This window comes from Physella acuta, unplaced genomic scaffold, assembly GCF_028476545.2.
Source record: "Physella acuta isolate Inbredline_101_S28 unplaced genomic scaffold, ASM2847654v3 ptg001175l, whole genome shotgun sequence".
Classification (NCBI taxonomy): Eukaryota; Metazoa; Mollusca; class Gastropoda; family Physidae; genus Physella; species Physella acuta.
The window spans coordinates 5001-29723 of NW_026732692.1; the positions used below are offsets into that span (position 1 = coordinate 5001).

Here is a 24723-nt window from a genome sequence, read left to right on the forward strand (position 1 = left end):
TAGCCATTGAATAGTCCTTACATGGCAGCATGATTAATATTAGGCTATAAAAATTACTAATAGCTACCTGTGACACTGATGCTAAGTAAATATGACCATTGTTGCTGGTTAATTACCTTCTGGTCTATAAACAAACATAATGAGTAATTGAAACCTGAATGCCTGTCTTGAGTTATTCCTTTGTTACCTAGACCTGTTTGTTCCATTTTAACATTTAGTGGAAGGTAAAAAGGAAAAGAAAAAAAAACAGAAATGTTAAACCATTATGAAAAAAGACATTTGTGTAATTCTTTTAGTTTTATTCTATATAAGCATTTTTGTTAACATTACTTTTACATTAGGTATTTTTTAAAAATGAGAAAAGAAATTGAGTTATCAAAACAGCTTCCACATAAAAAGGAAGTTTTAATCAGTCATTTTTGTCACATTTTAATTATGTATTGTTTAAATTTGATTAATTTATGTTTGTCGTTTTCAACTTGACTATAACTTTAAAAACAAACAAATTTGTATCTTAATCCTGTTGGTGTACCCTTAGAAAACGTGGGGAGAGATTTAAGTTTCACTTCCTGTTAAGTGTATTAAATTATTTTTTTTTAAAATTCAAGGCACAATATTAAATGATGGTGTTAATCACATAGCTAGCAATATTACTTAAGGTTTAATAAACCACTCTAAGAAGAAAAGAATTATCTTTTTTTTAATGTTTTAAGACAAGAGAGCTATTTTTACTTTTAGGTTTTGGAATACAAGAAATTGAATTAATTTTGTTAAAACGTGTGTTGGAGTTTGCATTGCAATGACGAAATACATCCAGCAAATAGAAGTCATTGATGCTGAAAAAAGACGAATACCAAGCAAACATTATGTAAGTTGTTTTTGTTTAGGGGTGTGGTGGGGGGGGGGGGGGGTAGTTAAATTAAACATACTGCTGGTGACATTGCTGTTATGTCAAGTAGAAATAACTGTTGGTTGTATATGTGTTTTTGGCTACAATTTCAGGTGTATGTCATCCTTGTCACATGGTCTGATGGCTCTACACTCACTGTTTACAGGCGCTACAGCCGTTTCTTTGACTTGCAGGTAACTTACCTGACCAGTCTAGTAGCTTGTGTGTGTGAGTTCAAAATAGTTTTAAATTTTGTCATGTTCTGTCAGTTTTAAGTCGTCAGTTATTACTTACCTGACTAATTTGTCAAGCTAAGGTCAAGGATGTACGCCACCAAAACTTACAGGAGATATTAACTTTTAAAAGTACATCTTTGTACAGTATACATATTTGCTAATCACAACCAACCGACTATAGATTTTTAAAAAATTTATTTACAAAGATTTCATTGCTTGCTTTACTGATGTAAAACTGTCAAAAACTATTGTTAGCATAGTAGAGATCACTGGACCACTGTTTAAAAGTTTTGAACAATGTATTTTAAACATTAGTTATAAAAAAAATTGTGTTTTACTGTTTTAGACAAATTTACTGGACAAGTACCCAATTGAAGGTGGGCTAGTCGACCCAGCAAAGAGAGTTATACCATTTTTACCAGGTACTACACAAACATCATTAAATGCCTGATTATTTACGACAATTTCTTTCATTTCATAGATGTGAAGACAATTTTTATATGTATTGATTGGTTTTCAGGTAAAATATTTTTTGGTAGAAGCCAAATTAAAGATGTTGCAATGAAACGTTTGAAAGAAATTAATTTATATTGCAAGGTAATTCATTTTTTTATTGGACAAAGCCTCATTGCTTGCCCAGTGACTTTTCAGATATTTTTTTTTTCTTTTTTGAATAAATGAGTGCAGGGTTTCTTTTAGACATTTTTTCCAGGTCGGGGTTGGGCACTTGAAACATGGGGGTGGAGACTGGTTAAAAGTATATATTTACTGTATAAATTGTTTTCTTTTTCGTGTTGGGGATGTGACCATGCTCATAGGGGGAGGATGAGTGCCTCCCAAGGAGATGCCTGAAAGAAACACTGTATGAGTGTTATTTTAGTTGAGATCAGGAGTGTGTATGAAAAGAACTTGATTTGTCTTTAGAAGTAGTTTGTATTGTTTTGTGTTTATGGAACAGCTAGGCCAGATGGTAGAGCACTCAAATGCTAACCCTAAAGTCTTGAGTTCAGATTTCAGACTTGAGTTTGTATAAAATTCTTGAATACACCCAGCTCTGTTGTGTACCTGAATCATATTAGGGGAAAATAAAAGTGGCTAGACATAGTGCTGTATCCCTTTTTATGTCATGGTCAAGAAACAGATGAACTCTACTTTATCTGCCCAAAAGGCAACTTTTTACCATGCTGTTATTCATAGAAGTAGCTTAAACATATGCAAATGTAAATTTTAAAATGTTTTTTAAATAAAAAGTGTCATTAGTTGTTGTATTTTTTCCAGAATCTAATCACACTTGAGCCAAAAATCTCTCAGTCTGATATTGTAAAAGAGTTTTTTGAGGTGGAGCCAGAGGATTTAGACCCCCCACCCTCCTGTACGGATGATGGGTGAGTCAGTTCATTTTAGAGTTTTTGGTTTTTTTTAAATTTTGTTTCCATGCTAATGGCCAATTGTGGTACTCAAGAGTTGAAGTTTTAATGACATTGTGTTATTAATGAGGTTTGAAAACTTTGTGGATTTAGTAGTATGAACAATGGTAGCTGCAGTGAGGAAAATTCAGTACATTAAAGAAGAAACAAATGATATAGTTATAACATGATACTATATAAAGACAACTGTAGTTACAAGAAATTGAGCTCATTCTCTTCATTAGTATACATCATTGTGATCATGGTAACATAGATAATATTTTGTTCTTAGTCTTGTCTAGAAAAATTTTCTTTAGTGACCTAACTAGCAAATGAAGGCAGCATATATAAAACACCATTGTTTTTTTTTTAAATCTGATTCTAGTTGAATAAGGCAGATTTCAGTACTGTGTATTAAAAGTATGCTATTACTGTTGAATCTCTATCAGATGTCCATTGTATGTTGATGGTGTTGTTTTTGGAGGGAATGAACCCATAGCCAGGTTAAGATACTTTGTCTTTTTTTTCACAAACCTTTCTAATTTCTATGCACTATGCAATGCAAAGTGTATCTGGAGAACCTATAAAAGTGTATTTATTTTTTACTAAGGTGTAGAAAATTTAGATGTAAAAACAAGTTCTCAGTTATGGCTAAAATTGTGTTCCATCTTGATGTATGAGCTTAATTTGTATTTTTCTGTAAGTGATAAGTGCTTCCCTGTAGTAAATATTGCATGGCTGACTTTATTATATTGCTTTATACAGGACTGTATAACTATACTAATAACGTGATTAAAAATGAAAGTAAATTTCTTTTCAAAGTAATACATTTGGCTACAAAGTTGTTGAGGTTGTAATTACATTTTTAAATTAATTTCAGGCTAGTTATATATAACTGAGAATAATTGTCAATTTTTATATAAATTTATTCCACTTGGTTTGGGTAAAGTATCAGGTTGTTTCAGATTAAGGTGATAACATTATTCCTCTGTTTTTACTAATGCTTAATGTTATGCTTATGGGAAACATGAAGCAAATACGAGGATGTATTTATATGCTGCTTAAAATATGTTCCTTACATTTTCTTACATAAATATGTTCAATGTTAAGTTTATAATCAGTTGTTTAAAAAAAACAGGGCCAGTTTACTTTAGTATGCTATGGCTAGATAATATGTTTAGCCCTCAGGTGTTTGGATGTAGAAAAAGTAAACAGAGAAGTGAGTATCAAAACAGCTGTCTATGTCTTCTGTATGTGTGGCAGGGGAGGTATTCATAACAGAGCTGAGTTATCCATTGTGATACATGTACATGATTTTATGAGAAGGTAGAACCCCAACATCAAGATAGAGACCATAGCTCCCAAGCTAGGGACCTTAACCGTCAAGTTAGCAGAACCCCAATCACCATTCAGAAGATTTCTCAAGCTAGCATAACCCCAAATACACAGCTAGCATAATTTAAAACATAGATAGCATAACTTATTCAATATATCTAGTTCAGCTCAATCAGTATAGCTATCATAACCTTAAAAGTATAGCTAGCATAAATCCATCAATATAGCTGGCAGAAATCCAGCAATATAGCTTGCTTAGCTCCAGCAATATGGCCAGCATAACCTAAAGAATTTTGATATCCCCATAAAGCTAGCATACCTCTGTCAATAGACCTTGCATAACCCCAACATTATAGCTAGCATATCTTCATCATTATAGCTAGCATTACCCCAAAATATAAGACCCCCAACCATTGAGCTAGTTAAATCCAAACTTCAAGTAAGCTAGCATAAGCCCAAAATATAAGACACCCAACCCTTGAGCGAGTTAAATCAACCTTTAAGCCAGCAAAACCCCTGCACTACTGTGCATGATCCCCGCCAACATATCAAACTCTACAACTGTTTCCTTTATATTTGACACCACCCTGCAGCATGATCTAATATCATAAAAAAATATAATTCCTTGTTTTTATTTTGCTTTTTCCTTTCATCATCTGATCAGGAAAAGAAAATTATCACTTACTTTTTCATTAACTAATCTGAGGTAAGCGCATGCTTCTACCCCCCAGTGTAGTGGGCAGTTGTTCTTGCTTTTTTGTTGGTGTTTCTTCACATAGGTGTTTACTTAACCCTTTGTTTCTTATTAATCAGTTTGGTGATTTCTTGCCTTATCATTTTGATTGGCGTGCTTTTTATTTTTACTTTTAATACTTTTTGCATTGAATACATGTTGTCAGTAAATGCCTAAAGTGTTAAGGATATCTTCAATTTATTGTAACCACTGTATTGATTTTATTTTTCATTACTGGACTAAAATTAATTATTAGGTTTAATGAGTGTAAGTTTAATTTATTTTAGTTATATTTTTTTTAGTATAATTTTTTTTTGGATTAATTTTATGGCGTTGTTGAGACAAATAGTGTGATAAACTAATAATTTTTTATAACACTACCATGCAGCCTCATGGTTCGTGTTGTGTATATCCAATCAATAGATTCTATTAATAGAATGTCTATAAATAGACCAGTTTGTAGTGTATGTTATGGTCGTGTATTTTCCTATTCTTGCAATAACCCTTTCAGTCCTCCATTCCTTCTGGTCAAAACAACAGTGGGCACGACATGTTCATACTGTTTTTATTGTTGTTTCAAATATTAATATTCGTAACAGTGTTTCTTCCAGAGTTTTCTCGGGGGGGGGGGGGGGGGGCGGACAGTTAAAATTATAGATTTTCTATATAAATTCTATGCCTGGAAGAAACTCTGACTCGTAACCTAACCATAATCCTAATCTAGCCCTAATCCTATACTTGCCAGCCTTACGGAGATGAATGATGGTGGTGTGATAATGAATGGGGGTGGTGTGATACTTTTGTCCTGTCTGCAGTGTTATAACTACCATGAAAAGATTTGACCTACACCCCCACCCTCCACCACCCTTCCCATTTCATCAGTTACATCAAACCTAGACCCAACATTAAAGAGAATGTTTACTTTTTCATCCGAGCATGACGAAACTCCTAAATTACACTGTTGCGAGATTCAGTGGCGGAATTTGAAAAAAAATTGGGCTACATATTAAATTATTTAAAGAGAAGCGATATGGCAAAAACTCATAGAATTGGTTTGAAGCTTTGCCTATCTTTTATACTACAACTCATATAGTTGTTTTTTTTTCTCTACACAACTGTATGAGTTAGTTACCGTAGAACAATCAATGCTGCACTAGATCTTTTTTCCCCACAAAACCACTGGTCTATCAAGGTGCACATTTTTTTTTTGGTGTCGGATTTAGGGCCCCCTAAACGGCGTCTCCCCCCCCCCCCCCCTTGCGGGGTCTGGCGAGGTATAGTAGTTCTGCCCCTACCAAGATCGACTGATACATTACCTCGTGTTTTATACACAGTTCGCATTCAAGTAAACAATCTATCACGTTTTCGTGTTTACTTGTGACGTCTATCTTGCCACATGTAGTCTATATAATAGATGGGCTCATAAAAAGAAGTAGAATCTATAACTTGAACAAAACAAATGACTGTTCTGTCATTTCCTCCAATCCTCGCTTTCCTGTTCAAGATTATAAAGTAACACGGCCTTGGTTCCCGTGAAACTTAAACACGATAACAGTTTTTTTCGACGTTTTTTTTTTTTTTTACAAATTTCAGAAAATTCCGCACGCATGTTTTTATCTCTTCCTGTTCACCAATGTCCGCTTGTAAGTCGTCAATACGAACTTCGCGTGTTGAACTTCCCGCCTTAATATTAGCCATTTAGATATTAAAATAAACTTCTGAGAAAGGCTTAATTGTTATCTTTTATCGTCGGTGTAGTGTAGATTATTTTCTTTTGATAAGTTTTTGTTTCGTTTAAACATGGACCCCGTTAATGGATGTACAATGATCCCTCTAAGCTGCAAGGCCTCGCATTAGTTGCGAATCTGCATCGCAGTCATAAGTACAATTATCATCGTAACAGGCTTTGAGAACCCAGCGCAACAAAATACACGTTGCACGCTGGTTGTATCCCCTTATAGGGATCCTAGAGTTTGTACTCTGACGCCAAGGTCAGCCAGATAAGTTACTGCAGTGGTGGAGCTAAAGGGCAACAGTTGGTGTTCTGCCCCAATAGACTATATGTATATTTATATATAGGCCTATGTATATATATATATATATATATATATATATATAGATAGATAGATAGATAGATAGATAGATAGATAGATAGATAGATAGATATATATATATAGATATATATACATGGCCTCTATTATCCTATATTCACTGTGAGTACCCCTAAAAGCGGCACCGATTTGTAACTGCGCCATTGTAGGTCATACTCAGTATAGATCTAGTAGGCCTACTTGTAGATCCAGAGTTAAGCAAACAGAGCTCACTGCACACATCAAGAGTGAAAACAAGCACTTCAGCGCCCCGTTATTGGTGGTATGGGACGTCAACAACTGTCCACTTGACCTGTCGCGGCCCGTGTTTAAAAGTTCGCGTCGTTTACCGCAGTGCCGGGTAGGGAATGCAGTAAGATGGGTGGGGGGGGGGGGGGGGTGACCTTAGTTGACCAAGTGGGTGGGGGAGGGACTAACTTATCTATATCTATATTAATCTATGTCTATCTGTCTCTCTCTCTGTATAGATAGATAGATAGATAGATAGATAGATAGATAGATAGATAGATAGATAGATAGATAGATAGATAGATAGATAGATAGATAGATAGATAGATAGATAGATAGATAGATAGATAGATAGATAGATAGATAGATTTAAATCTAGATCTTATAAAATATATAGTGTGTGGAAAGCAGAGAAGATAAATAAAACTTTATACTTTATATGACAATAGGAAACAAATCAATTTTTTTCTAAAGGGAAGCGATTATCTGGACACTCGGTGACGTATGACATGAGAAATGGCCTCATCCACTATCTGAGGCCTTGAAAGACGATACATTAAGCATGCGACATGTTGGGTTGGATATTTTATTTACGCATATGAAGTCGAACTTTGGAACCTGTTAGAATATTCGGTGCTGTTGTAATGATTTACTGGTGTTGATAAAAAAAGTGGGTCAAGTAGAGCTACTTAAAGTGCGGTTTAGTTTTTGCTACTGTACCATCACTACTGCACTGTTGGAGCTATCCCCACAGGAGCTAAGGGTGTCGGCATTCTGGGGTTCTGTCCTTACAGGATTTGGGGCACTGCCAATTCTGGGTTGAGGGCGCTATTCCTACAGGGTTGAGGGCGCTGCTATTACTGGGCGGTATGGGGGGGGGGTGGATTGAAATTAATGTTTCTGAAGAGAAACGTGTACCCACGTTTGATTTTTTTTTTAAAAGAAGAATGTTTACTTTGTCTAATCTCAGTCATTTTTTTTCTACAATTAACTCGGTTTTTTTCTTGAATTTACTTAACATTTAAATCCGCCGGCTTCTTTTAAATTCATGTTTTAACTTATCGGCATTTAGAACTAGAATTTTTTTTTTAAGTTCCGGTTATTGAAAAAATCAAAAAATAAATCCATCGTGTTACTATTGTTAGAAAATTCTGTACACAGTGATATAGTCTTTCTGGCTACTCTTTCTGGCTACTCTTTCTGGCTACTCTTTCTGGCTACTCTTTGAGTAGGGTGTTAATCAATACATTTGTATGAATCAGAGGCGTAGCGACCCTTCCCGGCGCCCGGGGACAAACTTTCGATTTGCACCCCCCTCAAGCTCTCGATTTGCACCCCCTCCCCCTCAAACTTTCGATTTGCACCCCCCTCAACCTTTCACTTTATTTTTTCCAACCCATTTTGTGTCCCGTCCCCGTCCCCCCTCGCTACGCCTCTGGTATGAATCGGCTTGAATCGTGGTATCTAAATAATCTAATAATAGGACTAGTAAAAAAACAAGCTCTTACGGTTCGTGTTGTTGGTCTAGGACGGCGTTTTTTTTAAACTTTGTGTAAACAGTGGAGGTCGAGACTTGGGGGTGTTTCCTGTATGTGGGGGTGTATTGGTTTACAGTGTTCGACAATACGTTTCCTTTCGAACCTGAAATCCAAGTGAAGTAAAGCTGTGACCTCGGCATATGAAGGGATAATGTGGCCAGCACTATGGCTCTACTTTCCCTAACGTGAGTCAGGTACCCATCAGAGCTGGGTGGACTCTGATTCATTCTACGGACTTGAATTCTAATTCGAACTCCAGACTTAAGATTCAGGCTAAGATATAAGGCTTGAGTTAGTGTAAGGTTAATAATAGGCAGTGGCGTAGCGAGGTCGGGTGTCACCCAGTTCGGCACTTAATGGTGTCACCCCCTCAGAGGCGTAGCAACTCTTCCCGGGGACAAACTTTCGATTTGCACCCCCCCCCCGAACTTTCTATTTGCACATCCCCCCCCCTCAAATTTTTCTCTATATATTTTACTATTTTTTGCCTTGGTGTCACCCGGTGCGGTCCGCACCCCCCCCCCCCCCTCGCTACGCCTCTGAGAATAGGATAAATTTTTTGCTTGATTTTGCAGCTATCTGAGGTGTTGATATCTTTACGAATGTACAAGGCAGAATTAACACATGTCTATTACAGTGCATGATATTCTTCTTTAATTTCCCGGAGAAAAAAAACACCCCTTCTTTCTAAAAGAACGCAACCAGCCCAGACATTTTCCATCGCGTTATCCAGTTACACCGTCTGTGTAGTTTTTATTCAGTTACACCGTCTGTGTGTGTAGTTTCGTCCAGTCACACCGTGTGTGTAGTTGTTTTTTTATCATCCTAATACATCGTTCACCAGAGCGCGACACGTGTAGGTGCAATTAGTAACCGTCATTGGCGTTAATTAACGTTCTTTCGCGGTACTGAAAATAACGGGCTAAAAACATATTACTGTATAGGTCGAGGGGTCGAGTAGAGGGCACCGCCTACCCGTCTCCTCCTCTCTATTATTTAATTCATTGTCACCGTTGCTAAAAATACGACAGTAACCTAATCATGATAAAGTACCTTCTTCTAGATCTGGCGTTCTGTTCCTACGCTTTTGACGACCTATTAAAATAACGGTTAAGTTCCCTAGCGAAGTAGAGTTGATCTGTTTCTGTGACCTCGGCATATAATGGTCTCGGGTGGTCTGCACTATACCCAGCCGAGTTTATTCTCCTTGAGTCAGGTACGCGTAAAAGCTGAGTGAACTCAGTCATGTCACAAGGAGGCTTAAGAGTTAGACACCGTGTTATCAAAGTATAATAATACTAAAATTATAAGGAACTAATAACTACTGAGAAGACATTGAGAGAAAACATTAATAATAGTCTTTTCTTTTTGACGTAACTATTATCTCTAGATAAAATTAAAAAGTAAAATTCCCCTTTCTATTCTGACGGCCCATGAGGCAAATGAAGTAGAGTTCCCGTGTTTCTATGACCTCGGCATACGTAATTGTAGGGACTGACAAGTTTCCCCCAGCGAACAATACACCTAAACGATATGAATTCTTCGTGCTAGTTTGTTTAGGTTTGAAGTGTTCTATACTTGAAATCTCCAGCCAAATGTCTATTTACCGCGTGTAGAGTCATACCATGCCCCGTGTGATTACAATTACATCATCGATGGCCGTGATGAACCCTCACCTGTCCTCTTCAAATTTTTATTGTGGGTCAATGAGGTCGACGAGGTCACGTGACATCTTAAGTAACGGGTTGCCAGTAGGTCAAGTGGCTGTTGTGATGAGTCACGGACAACCAAAAGTTTCTGTTTTCATCTGGTCCTAGTATAGCACAACCCTGATGTCAAACCAACGGTTTTGTAGTTGGCGTTTGTAACTCATCGAAACTAATGATAGTATTTAGAGTAGAGTCAGCTTGCTTAGGTTTTTTTTTCAACGAAAAGTGTAGTCCCCTATATGGTATGTTTATATACAAACAGTGTTTACCCCTGCGTTTGGTTTTAGTCACAGTTGTGTGCCGTGTTAGAACCTACACTTCACACTGCTCTCCCTTTGGTCTGAAGCGAATTAAGATTACAATTTTTTTTCGAACTCTCCCCCCCCCCCCCCCCACTCCCTTTATCCAACATCATTTAGATTGATGGTATTTTATTTATGTCCCAAAGGCATTCACCATCGTCTCGTTAACGATACTATCTCTAATCTTCAACCTAACCTTAGGCCAAACTCAAATGTTGAAACTATTGCTTTTGATAATTAATTAATTAATTAATTAATTTCAGTATGGCTAAAGACATTGAATCACGTTTACTTCCTACTTTCCTTAATAAATCTAATAGGATAATATCCATTAACAAGTGAGCTCGTATATTCCTGGATAAGTTCCAGGATATCCTTGTGTGTGGTTAATACTTGTACACAACTTATTATTTTTTTAACTACATATTTCGTTTAAAAACTACCCAAAGAACTAACTCATCCCGTAATGTGACGTCTGTTATGGTCCATCCCGTCATGCAGAAGCTGTGGGGGTCGGGGTTTTCTGTCCTGGTACTGAGTGTCTTTCACACTGTTTGCTAGTAAATTGTAGCACGTTAGGAAATTTCTGATTTCAAACTTAACATTTTTTTTCAAAAGTGGTGTATGAAAAAATAAATTCTGTACCTCACGGGATTTACGCCGTTTAAAAAACAAATATGAGTCATTTGATTTGTAAAGCTATAGATAATCCTCGGTTAATCCCCACCCCTGCTTGTTTGCTGTTGTTTTTGCCTGTGTAAATAATTCAGTAATTTATTTTTTTATTCAATTAGTTAATTGTGTGAATCCTACTAATTGTAGTACTGTTTTGCTTGTCTTGCTGTGTTCCCCCTCCCCTCGCAACTGCGCCATGTTCTTGCTACCGGGATAAGTATATTGAAACAGACGGGAGGGGAGGAAGGGGGATCTGAAGTGGTTAAATTTTCAGGAGATGGGGAAAGCGTCACGTGTAGACCTGCCTCTTTACAATTTATAAAATTACTCTTAGTTGTCTAGTCATTTGATGTAGCAGAGACTTATTTTTAAAAAAATTCAATTGTTAATTAAACTTTTAGTTAATTATCATTGCGCTTAGCTTTTTAAATTCAGATTAGAATTGAATGCCATTAGCGTTGCTAATTTAATATTAGAATTATTATTTTAGAAACTGAATTTTGAAATTATTTCTTTCTGTATTGGATTTAGTGTTTTCTGAGTGCCTTGTTTTTTTAATTCATCCATGTAGTGTTCGTTAATTTAATTTTAGCAGATTCAGTTATTTAACTTATAAGTTCACCTCACGTTCAAGAAACTTAAAAACTGTGCTTAAAAAGAAAGAAACAATTTAAAATCAAACCAAGATGGGGGCTGTAAATTTTATATAAATGAACGTTGTTAAATAATATCAAAATGAATTTAAACTTTTAAACGTGTACATAGGTTTGGGGAATTATTATACATAGAAGTGTAATTATAGACAAAGATCATGGAGATTTTACGCAGAACTTGCTCACCAAAGCATCTGAAACGTAACTTTCGCTTTCTCAGTAAGCTGAAGGTAGGCAAGGAGAAGCAGGTGGGTGACATTTCCAAACCCAAACGTATGCAGTGTTACCTGGCCATTGCGGACTACACAGCCCAGGCTTCAGGGGAGATCAGTCTAGAGGCTGGGACAAGGGTGGAGGTGGTGGAGAAGAGTGAAAATGGTGAGTAGAAAGTTGTTGATGTTGTTGGTGAGGTGGAGGTGGTAGAGTGAAAATGGTGAGTAGAAAGTTGTTGATGTTGTTGGTGATGGGGAGGTGGAGGTGGTAGAGTGAAAATGGTGAGTAGAAAGTTGTTGATGTTGTTGGTGATGGGGAGGTGAAGGTGGTAGAGTGAAAATGGTGAGTAGAATTTTGTTGATGTTGTTTGTGATGGGGAGGTGGAGGTGGTAGAGTGAAAATGGTGAGTAGAATTTTGTTGATGTTGTTGGTGATGGGGAGGTGGAGGTGGTAGAGTGAAAATGGTGAGTAGAAAGTTGTTGATGTTGTTGGTGATGGGGAGGTGAAGGTGGTAGAGTGAAAATGGTGAGTAGAATTTTGTTGATGTTGTTTGTGATGGGGAGGTGGAGGTGGTAGAGTGAAAATGGTGAGTAGAATTTTGTTGATGTTGTTGGTGATGGGGAGGTGGAGGTGGTAGAGTGAAAATGGTGAGTAGAAAGTTGTTGATGTTGTTGGTGATGGGGAGGTGAAGGTGGTAGAGTGAAAATGGTGAGTAGAATTTTGTTGATGTTGTTTGTGATGGGGAGGTGGAGGTGGTAGAGTGAAAATGGTGAGTAGAATTTTGTTGATGTTGTTGGTGATGGGGAGGTGGAGGTGGTAGAGTGAAAATGGTGAGTAGAAAGTTGTTGATGTTGTTGGTGATGGGGAGGTGGAGGTGGTAGAGTGAAAATGGTGAGTAGAAAGTTGTTGATGTTGTTGGTGATGGGGAGGTGAAGGTGGTAGAGTGAAAATGGTGAGTAGAATTTTGTTGATGTTGTTTGTGATGGGGAGGTGGAGGTGGTAGAGTGAAAATGGTGAGTAGAATTTTGTTGATGTTGTTGGTGATGGGGAGGTGGAGGTGGTAGAGTGAAAATGGTGAGTAGAAAGTTGTTGATGTTGTTGGTGATGGGGAGGTGAAGGTGGTAGAGTGAAAATGGTGAGTAGAATTTTGTTGATGTTGTTTGTGATGGGGAGGTGGAGGTGGTAGAGTGAAAATGGTGAGTAGAATTTTGTTGATGTTGTTGGTGATGGGGAGGTGGAGGTGGTAGAGTGAAAATGGTGAGTAGAAAGTTGTTGATGTTGTTGGTGATGGGGAGGTGAAGGTGGTAGAGTGAAAATGGTGAGTAGAATTTTGTTGATGTTGTTTGTGATGGGGAGGTGGAGGTGGTAGAGTGAAAATGGTGAGTAGAATTTTGTTGATGTTGTTGGTGATGGGGAGGTGGAGGTGGTAGAGTGAAAATGGTGAGTAGAAAGTTGTTGATGTTGTTGGTGATGGGGAGGTGGAGGTGGTAGAGTGAAAATGGTGAGTAGAATTTTGTTGATGTTGTTGGTGATGGGGAGGTGGAGGTGGTAGAGTGAAAATGGTGAGTAGAAAGTTGTTGATGTTGTGATTGAGGTTAGTGATGGGGAGGTGGAGGTGGTAGAGTGAAAATGGTGAGTAGAATGTTGTTGATGTTTTGATTGAGGTTAGTGATGGGGAGATGGTATAGGGAAAATGGTGAGTAGAAAGTTGATGTTGTGTGTGAGGTTAGTGATGGTAGAGAAATTATAACCATAGTTTCTAGAGTTATTAATTAGAGCATGACACGGTTTATTCATTGAGTTGAGAAGATATTAACTCTAAACTGACATCTCAGCATTCTAATCTGGTCACTATGACCAGTTTAAAACATTGATACACAACACATATTGACTATGACTGCTTTTACACATTGGTACATTATCATATGTTATTACCTTGACCAGTTTTACGCATAAATATATATATATATATATTAAATTTACCAGTTTTACATATTGATACTCATGTTAACTTGACCAGTTGCACACATTGATACCTATATATTGACTATGACCAATTACATACATTGATACTCATGTTGACTATGACTGCTTTTACACATAGATACACATGTTAACTTGACCAGTTGCACACATTGATACCTATATAGATTATGACCAATTACATACATTGATACTCATGTTAACTTGACCAGTTTTGCATATTGATACTCATGTTAACTTGACCAGTTTTGCATATTGATACTCATGTTAACTTGACCAGTTTAGCATATTGATACTCATGTTAACTTGACCAGTTTTACATATTGATACTCATGTTAAATTTGACTAGGATGGTGGTTTGTCAACTCTGAAGATGAACAAGGCTGGGTACCAAGCACTTACTTGGAACCAGAAGATGGCGGAGGCTCTAGTGCACATAAAGGTCCTATGGCAGAGCCAGGAAAAGGTGAGTCTTATCTTGGACATTGGTCACTAATTGGTTGTGTCATGGCCCAATTAGCAGAGCCAGGAAAAGGTGAGTTTTAATTTAACTGTCAACTAATTAGTTGTTTCATGGTCCAATTAGCCAATCCTGGAATAGGTGATTCTTATCTTGGACATTGGCCACAAATTGGTTGTGTCAATATCCTATAGCAGAGCCAGGAAAAGGTGAGTTTTATATTGGACATTGGTCACTAATTGGTTCTGTCAATATCCTATAGCAGAGCCAGGAAAAGGTGAGTCTTATATTGGACATTGGTCACTAATTGGTTCTGTCAATATCCTATAGCAGAGCCAGGAAAAGGTGAGTCTTAATTAATATGCCACTAATTGGTTGTGGTCATGTACCAGAGGTAGGAAATGGTATGTCTTAATTGGATCAGAACATTGTTTTCTAGATGATGGTACACAAGCTCTTTCAAAGAATAAATTTAGCATTGTCTAGCTAGGAATAAAAAAAAGTGGATGAAAGGACTCATGTACATTTAAAAGTAGTCTTAGTGTAGTTTCTATCTCTAGTGACTCAACTAAAATCTAATTCTCATAGCTCTAGCCTGAACATTATTCTTGCCTGTTTAATAAACTGTTACTATAATAATTGTTTTTACTTCAGTAATTAAGACAACACCCTGCTCTTGAGTTAAATATGAGTCAACTGAACAGCCCTTAAAGATTGTAGTATAAAGCTTCCTTGTTTCAATGTTTGTTCTACATTTATGTCAAAAACCCTCACCACTGCAGATTATGTACACAATTGTTTTTTCTTCTGTGCAACTGATAATGCCTAAATCCACTTGCAGATAGCCAGATGTTTTTAAAACTTTTAGATTTGAAGATTTTTTGTTGTCCAGGATGTTATAAGCCTGTATGATGAGAGGAATTAATTGTATGATTCACATGAAGAGAGGAATTTATTGAATGAGTCACCCCAGTGTGTCAGGTTCTAAGAAAAATCTAAAGTAGAGAAATAGCACGTACTAATTTGAATGGTATCCTGGGAGACATTTTTAAACAGTCTATAATACATCAATATCACAGCAGCAACATAACAAAAATACAAAATAAAATTTGACATGGTGGGCCTATCTTGTTTCAGTTAAATATACTTGTCTACATAGGTTTATTACTTGTTTGTTGAAAAGTAAATTGTATAGAATTTGTCATTTTTTTTCTTCATTTTTTTCTTGTTATTTTAGAAAAGCAATTGGCTGCAATCTTATAAATTATATGCAATTGTAATACGAATTCCATGAACTCACTTTGCAATTATTTTAGATAGATGATGACTCATCTATATTGCTTTGTGTTATAGTTTTTTCAATGCATAACCTACCAATAATCTGTGTATTATGTTCTACAGAGGAGAACTTTATATGCATAGAGGAATATAAAGCCTGTAATTCAGATGAGGTGAGCCTAGAGAAAGGTGTTGTGGTACAAGTCATACAGAAGAACATGGATGGCTGGTGGCTAGTCAGGTAGAGTCAGGGTTTATAACACCTTGGGTCACAGGGCTTTATTACATAACCAGTTCTAGCCTTCATCAGCTAAGGTGGAAGTTGAAAGTATCATCAGTACATGTCAATTAACTATATTGGTGGGTCTATTAAGCTAGTATTGCAGGGGGAAGGTTGGTTCTGAGTTGTGTAACATTGATCTACTTTGGTAAGAGGCTTAAGAATGGCAGAATGTATGATTTCTTTTTTTAAATCAAAGTAGTAGTAGTAGAAAAAAATTCTATTAGAATTAGAATTGCTCCGAGGGGAATGAGTGGAATATTGTAAAATGCTTTTAAGAAATGCTTTTAGTTTTTTGTGATAAAGGACACTGGGGTTAAAATACTGTTCCATCATTATGGACAGACCCTTATGCAAAGGATTCTGTCTTAGAATTCAAGTTCTAGATAAATTTGCTTTTTATTTTAGACTAGCGTACCCGACCCCCGCGCGTTGCCGTGGGGATAGAAGAAAGTTTGACGAAATATATTAGGATTTCACCAACGCGTTATTAATTATAATTATATGTTCTTAGACGCGTGACCTTCTTTTCTAAAAATGAGTTATTTAAATGTAAACAATGCCTGTTCTTGGATCATAAATATCAGGACACGGGTTTACCTACACTACCGCATGAAAACCTTGAGTGCACATTAATCACTCACCGAAATAATATGGTAGAACATACTTGGGTGACCGCCTCTGTGTCAGAGACGTAGAGGGGCGCTCTCAGGGCCCCCACCCTCCGATTACACTACCGCATAGGCGCGGCGTACTACCCCTGGCTCCTTAAAACTAACAGGCGCCATCGGCCAAATAGCATCCTGTTAATAATGATGCAGCTTTCGTTATTCGCTAAAGTGACACAAATGAACAGGATTTTTTTCTTTAACACGTAAAAAAATTATTTGACGTATTTTAAATATCAATGTGACTGATGCAATATGCTAGCGTTACTAATGGTCTATTATTAGATGCTCGATCTCAATTTCTGACTGAATTGTCTAATAATAGATGCTTATTGCATCATTCGCAAAGTGACGAAACTCTACAGTAGGCTCCTCAAATTCAAAAAGTTATTTTTTCATCTTTCGAAAGGTGACGAAACTGTACAGAAGGATTTACTCGCGATACAGAGTTATTTTTAGAAGCCTGTTATAGTTTTACCGCTGAATATAGTAGTACCCCTTACTCGCTATGCAATATTTTTTTGCAGAACCCTACCATTGAGTGATCTAATCATCTCCCCAAAGTTTCATGGTACACGGATGAACGGTGTGAAACCGAAATTTTATAAACCGTATATAGAGAAAAATAGCAGCCGCCCGTGGCGCCGCCCTTGCGAAACTAAAAAAGGATTTCTTTTACAGAACCCTTCCCTGAATTGTTCTAATCAACTCCCCCAAAGTCTCATGGCTATCGGATAACGGTGTCACACCAAAATCGACTTATTTTTATAAACCGTATATAGAGAAAGATCGCAACCTCCCGTGGCGCCGCCCTTGCGAAATTAAAGATGATTTTTTTACGGAACCCTTCCCTAGAGTTTTATAATGAACTCCCCAAAGTTTCATGCCTATCGGATAAACGGTGTCACTGCAATTCACTTTTATTATGTTTATATACCGTAAATAGAGAAAAATCGGACCCTCCCGTGGCGCCGCCCTTGCGAAATTAAAAATGATTTTTTTACAGAACCATTCCCTAGAGTTGTATAATGAACTCCCCAAAGTCTCATGGCTATCGGATGAACGGTGCCAAACCAAAATCGACTTTTATTTTTATATACCGTATATAAAAAAAAAAAAAATCGCGCCGTGTCGGGGCGCCACCCCTGCGAATTTGAAATATTTTTTTCGCAGAAACCTCCCCAGGAATATTCTCAACAACTTCCTAAAGTTTCATGGCGATCGTGTGAAAGGTGTCACGGCAATTCACTTTTATTATTTTTATATACCGTATATAGAGAAAAATCGCACCCTCCCGTGGCGCCGCCCTTGCAAAATTAAAAATTATTTTTTTACAGAACCCTTCCATAGAGTGGTATAATGAACTCCCCAAAGTCTCATGGCTATAGGATGAACGATGCCAAACCAAAATCGACTTTTATTTTTATATACCGTATATAGAAAAAAACAAATCGCGCCCTGTGGGGGCGCCACCCCTGCGAATTTGAAATATTTTTTTTCGCAGAAACCTCCCCAGGAATATTCTCAACAACTTCCCAAAGTTTCACGGCGATGTGATGAGAGGTGTAGTAATGCATAAAGGACACACACACACACACACAAACATACATTGCTTTTTATATATATAGATAACTAAATAAATAACAAGATATATACTAAATTTCTGGATAGATTTGTTCATCTAGTAAATATTAGAATCATTCGAGAGCTTTACTTAATTAATTTTCCCACCTGAAATTCCAGGTATAAAGGTAAAGAAGGGTACGCTCCTGGCACCGTTCTGAAAAAGGCTAGCAATGCCTACACTGTGTCATTGGTGGAGAAGTCCAGAATGAGTGGTGTAGAGATTATCAGCAGTTTACAGGATGTCAGCAACCTTCTGAACCAGAACATCAAATCCGAGGTAGGCTCAGTCATATCTGATGGTATGATTTTGTTCAGTCATATCTGATGTTCGTTCAGTCATATCTGATGTTATGATATGGTTCAGTCATATCTGATGGTATGGTTTGGTTCAGTCATATCTGATGGTATGGTCTTGTTCAGTCATATCTGAGGTTATGATTTTGTTCAGTCATATCTGAGGTATGGTCTTGTTCAGTCATATCTGATAGTATGATTTGATTCAGTCATATCTGAGGTATGGTCTTGTTTGACTAAATCATATATCATTGTTCCATAATCACATAGTGGTATCATTTTATTTCATTCATATGCTACTTGAGGTCTTGTTTTGTCTGAATTGTACTTTTTTTTATTTTTAGTCTTAGATATATTGTCTTGAAATATTTTTCCTTTTATGATTGTATCACCCGAAAGATTTCAATGTGTTTATCTCAGTTATAAGTTAAGATCTTATTTAAGAAGTTTCATATTTTATTATATTAAATAACAATATTTTAGATACATTGTCTTGTTTCAGTGATATTGGAGTTATTGTTCTTGTCTAAAATCTCAATTTTCTTCCTATACATATATTTTTTCAGCTTTAACCAACCCATAGCCAAAAAAAATAACTTCCATTAAAATTACACATCTTGTACCTCACACTAATTTACAAGTTAACTAACCGTAACTTGAAATATTTTCATGTGTTTGACAGACTGGCAAGTCAGGCCCTGCAGGAAGAAATTCACCACAGCCTGACAGTAAGGCAGCCCAGTCCAACAGGCCTTCTGTTGTTTTAAAACAAAGATCTCTAGAGAGGGGAGGTTCTCTCGTCCCCCCTCCCCGCCAGAGCTCTGTGCAGGTAGTCGCTCTAGGTTTTATCCAATAATATTTGTTTTAAATCAATACATTAAATGAGTTTTAAAAATGTAATATAGGTTTAAAAAAAACTGAAAATATTTAATAATAAATAAGAATAAGACTTGAATGTTATTTAAACACATTTATATTATCTAAAAAAAATATTTTTTTTCTCTCTGTCTAGAAAATGGAACTACCAACAACCGTCAGCAAATCCAACATCTACGTAACAGCCGAGGATTTTACAGATGGTGTTGGTGATGGCCTCACTTTTAAGAAGGGCCAGAGAGTTGAGGTCAGTTTTTTTAAACCCAGGCCATTAATTATTAGTTCATGTTGGTAAACAAATGGCTTATGATGTTATTTTTTTAACTTCCAATATAGTTTTCCTTGGACATTTTGGTAAAAAATTAATACCAATCAAGATATTTAAAAATAGACTTGTTTAAAAAAATGTTACAAAAATATTATTTTTCCACCTCATTCAGTTATATTTTTTTATATGTGTGCACTTGTTCTCAAATATATTGCATTTTGTACTTTTTAAAGAAATTTAAATGGATAAAGTCTGTTTTATTATTATCCATCATAAATTTTTAAAATTAATTTTTCAGGTGACAGAGAAGACACCAACTGGCTGGTGGTTTGTGAAAATGGGAGCGGAAGAAGGCTGGGTGCCATCATCTTATCTGGAACCTCTGTCAGAGGTTGGTGTTCAATACATCAACAGTGTCTTCTTCTTCTTCTTCGTTCTTAATTTTTAATGTTGGAAGGGATCGAGCCTTATCTGCCGGAGGGTTTGAACTCGACCACGCCTCCATCACAATTAAGGATACGTGTCAACTGGTTATGCGCCATTGAGGCTATTGACTCCGATTTCAGCCTGCTTTTCTTTTTTGATTTGCTTCCATAGCCTTTGTCCAACCAAGAACAAACTACAAGGCAGCAGTTGTTTAATTTTGGAGTTGTCTCTCCTAGAAGAGTAGCTGTCCCCAGCTAACGAGCCTCATCTGCCCGAGGGTTCGAACTCGAGACTTTTCGGTTTAGCAACCATGAGCTTTACCGACTCGACCAGGCCGATCAACACTGTAAAAAACAAGCATTTCAGCTAGCCTAAAATAACTTTATTCTTTCTCTTTAGTCTCTAGGTTGTATACAGATTTCTTGTTACAACTCACTTACTCATCTGGCTTGACGCCATATCTCTACTACACACTTTATGTGGTGTGCTTATATAGCTTACACACATAACTCATTGGCTCAACAAGTATTCCCATACAACCCTTAGATATTTGTACTGTAAATGTCATCCTTATACAATCTTAATGCAGTATATTAGGTTCTTATAAAAAGAGCTTGTCAGCAGTATAATATTATATAGTTGTTCTGTGTCTGACAAAATAGCTGTTAGAGGTTATTATGTGAAGGGCTACAATCAGGAATAGTGTCAAGATTAGAGAGCAAGGGGTTGGTAACATATTACCAGAAAAAAGCCCTTTTATACTTCCTGCCAGTGTTTTAATAGGAATTTTAAATTATAATTCATACGTGTTTGGAATCTAATTTCAATTTAAAAAGTTTACATTTATTTAGAAATGAACCAGTTTGTGTTTTGTACTGAAAACCCTTTCACTTATTTACAGGGAAACCAGTCAGGATATGAGCAGGCAACAGATGAAACAGATAGCTCACAGAATTATGTTGATTACTATGAGGATGAAGACTGGTATGAACAGCCTGAAGATCCAGAGGAAGTGGAGCAAGTTAAACAGTCCGACCCATCAGGGAAAACAGCATCAAGGCCCCTCCCACTGCCACCTGGGAAAAAACCAGACGTCCCCAGTCCCCCTGTGAAACCAGGTGAAAAAATTCAAGACCAGCCCGTCAAAGCCGGGTTTAAACTTCCTGACCCGCCTGCAAAGCCTGGTGCCAAAACTCCAAATCTGCCTGTGAAGCCAGGTCCCAAGATTCCAGATCCACCTGCTAAACCAGGTGCTAAAACTCCAGAACTGCCTTCTAAACCAGCTGCCAAGCCATCAGATTCATCCGTCAAGGCTGGCGCCAAAATGTTTGAGCCTCCTGGCAAATTTCCTGAAACATCGCTCAAGCCTGTTTCTCTGAAGCCCGTGGAGACAAACAAACCTGACGTGACTAACAAACAGCAGGGAGGGAACTCAGCTCCCTCTTCTCTAGGTTTTGCAGCAGATCTAAAGGCTAAATTTGAGGCTCGGTCAGGGAGCAACGCAGATTCCAAAACCCCTGTACAGGGAGATAATTCAAATTCATCAAAAAATGTGTTTACAGGTGCCCCTCTTGTACCTAAATCCAAACCTGTTGTTCCTGGTAAGACAGACGGAGGTTCTCTCCCTGGGGGTAACCAGCCCACACCAAAACCACCCCCTCCTGCTAAATTAAAACCAGTTGGGGGCAACATCCCAGTGCCAGCCAAACCCTCCATCACCCCCAAAACATCCGTTACACCATCACCCAAGCCTGCTCTTCCCACAAACCCACCTAAAATTGGAGCCAAATTTGAACTTAACAACAACACACCAGGTCCTACTAAATCTTCATCATCTGATCAAGGCAACGTTCAACATAAATCCGCACTATTCAGCCCCGCTAATTTAAAGCCTGCTACGGTTGAAAAACCCCAGCTGCCCAGCAAACTAAAACCGGTTGCCATGAATAGTTCCAACCCCCCTAACCGGCAACAAACTGAGGATCTTAAATCTAGTCAGGGTGTTTCCAACCTGGCCAACAGCTTAAGTGGCAAGTTAAACTTTGGCCAGAAGCCTCCAGTGAGTAGAGCAGAGGCAGGGGAAACAACACACCCGGAGCCATTGAAGAAACCTGTCGTAACCCCTGCTGTTCCTGAATCTCCTTTAGCCAAGACGTATGTGGCTATAAGCAGTTTTACAGCAGAAAATGACGGAGAGCTGGGGTTCAGTGAGGGAGATGAGGTGGAGGTGTTAGAGGTGCAAGGTGACTGGACCCGCATCCGATTCTGGGATGAGGAAGGTTGGGCACCCACGGATTACTTGCAAAAACTTTAACTTATAGTTTGGCAGTTATATGATTCAATTGGATTTTTAGTGTTAAATTGTTTGGAAGTTTTTATCTGTGCAACTGATTTAAAAACAGTGGTAAAACATTTTAAATTTTTTATCATTAACAAGTGCCAGTATAGCACCATCTGTTATTTTATACTTCATAACATTAGATAAGTTATATTAACTAATGTTAGTGATGATTTTATTATAACTAAATCCTCTTGTTAGTCAAAATTTGTTAGCAATCAAATTACAGCACTAAATCTTTTAAATGTAAAGTCAGCTGTTCCGGATTATAAAATTACATTCCTGTGTGACCTGTTTCTTGTATGCGACATTTTGTTTTTAATTATTAAGTTAATGACAATAAATCCATCCATTCAATTTGATAATACAGTGTAATCTTAAGTTAAACTGCAGCTTCATGTTTTTTTAAAGTAAAAATATAATTCTTATACTTGTAAAATATTTACCTATAATAATGACATTTTAACATGTTCTCAAAATCAAACCTCCATCATATATAAAGAATTAGTTTTACTATTACTGTTGTAGTTATTTGTAAATTATTGTGTATCATTTTAATCACTCAAATCATCAATCAATTAGCTATCAACCTTGCCAGCAACATATTTCTCTAGTCCTTCATGAAAATTAATTATTTTGTACATAAAAATTATTACCCTATGTTATCTTCTTTACTATTTAATTGTGATCAAATTTCAATGGGATTTTCTTACTTTTAATTTTGTGAAGATCATTTACACCATGTTGTGATGCTTTTTTGTGTTATATATAAGACGCTTTAACTTTGCTTGCTTTTATTGCATTGATAAATAACAAAAACTATTTCAAGTAACTACCAGTTACTGAATAACATTGATAAAATGTTTCATGAATATACATACTAGCATTTGTATAATCTGTAGTCTTACTTGATTCAAATGTTATACATGAAAGATTAGTTCATATATTTCATTCTGCTTTTACACATATTGAATGTTTAATTATGATATATTTTATATTTATATGATATATGTAGACTTTATTTATGTTGATGGAATGGTTTATTTCGGTGTTCAAAATTTTTTACCAGATATGGTAATATTGGTTTGTTTGGTTTTACACTTTTCTTTTTTTTGTTTTTCTAAATAGAGCTTTAAAAGTTTACAAATAAATGAAAATATTTTATTAATCTATAAAATAACATTTTCAATTTTGTTTTACATACTACTTTAAGCTGGATTTAATACACAGATTTCAAATTCAAATTGTTCCAAAAGTATGAAATGTAAAATAAATAAAACAAAAAAGAATGAATCAGATTTTAATTTTATAAAGGAAGCACAAGCCAAAGGTCAGTGTCTTGTTATAATAAATTGTTTATAATTGTTAGGATTGCACCCTTATTTGCATAATCAAAATTTTGAAACCCATGAGTTAATAAGCGATGTGAATTTTTTTTAGTCAGTAAAATGTTTAACCGTCTTTGACACTACTGCCTCTCAAAATTTTTATAGAAATTAAACTACATATAATTTAATATTGGGCAATGTGAGGAATTTTATTTTGATTCATGATAAATTCAATTCTTGGCAGAATTACATTTTTAGACTAATATTTCTTTTCATTGTTTCTTGTGATATAGGAGTATTTTAAGAGCAAATTGTTGTAGTTGAATTTTGCAGGTTTTAAATTGTTACAACTCAAGAAATGTTTGTACTCTTAAAGCTTATACTATACTATACCTCTCTATGTTCAAAGGTGAATAAAGTGCTATTGATTACCTGATTAAAGCTTGCAGTCCCAATATGTTTTAGGATACTGCTTAGTACTGATGGTATTTTTAATATGTAAGCCTTATTTTTTCAGTGATATACTTCTTGTATTATCCTTATTTTATCAACAACAAGAAATCATTCCTAGAAAAAGTAGCCTATAAATGTTATATTTAAAATTAATTATCAAAATTATCTGTCGTGTTAGAAATACATGGTATCTATAAACAATTAATAAAAATTACCTTTTTTCATTGTAATTAAATTTCTATATTGTGATTACATCAGCTTTATATTCTCATGTTTTTGTTACATAATGTTGCCTTACCTGATCAATCTTTCAAGGCTTTTATTCCAACTTTTGAATCATTTACCATTTAGTTAATATATTGTTTCAAAATGAATTATTTTTGAGTATGTAATTTATCTGTTAATAAAAGATTTATT

At 36.3% G+C, this 24723-nt stretch overlaps 1 protein-coding gene across 1 annotated transcript; it reads left to right on the top strand.

The window, feature by feature from the left end:
- Nucleotides 1-738: 738 nt before the first annotated feature.
- Nucleotides 739-24723, top strand: LOC131956773 (SH3 and PX domain-containing protein 2A; the record flags this gene model as incomplete). Its single annotated transcript, XM_059321343.1, is given in 14 exon segments — nt 739-868; nt 1003-1083; nt 1472-1547; nt 1646-1722; nt 2404-2510; nt 4531-4572; nt 12036-12193; nt 14361-14477; nt 15873-15990; nt 18441-18600; nt 19300-19446; nt 19630-19740; nt 20060-20152; nt 21089-24723. Coding segments are annotated over 14 exon segments (2769 nt in total). The 3' UTR covers nt 22502-24723.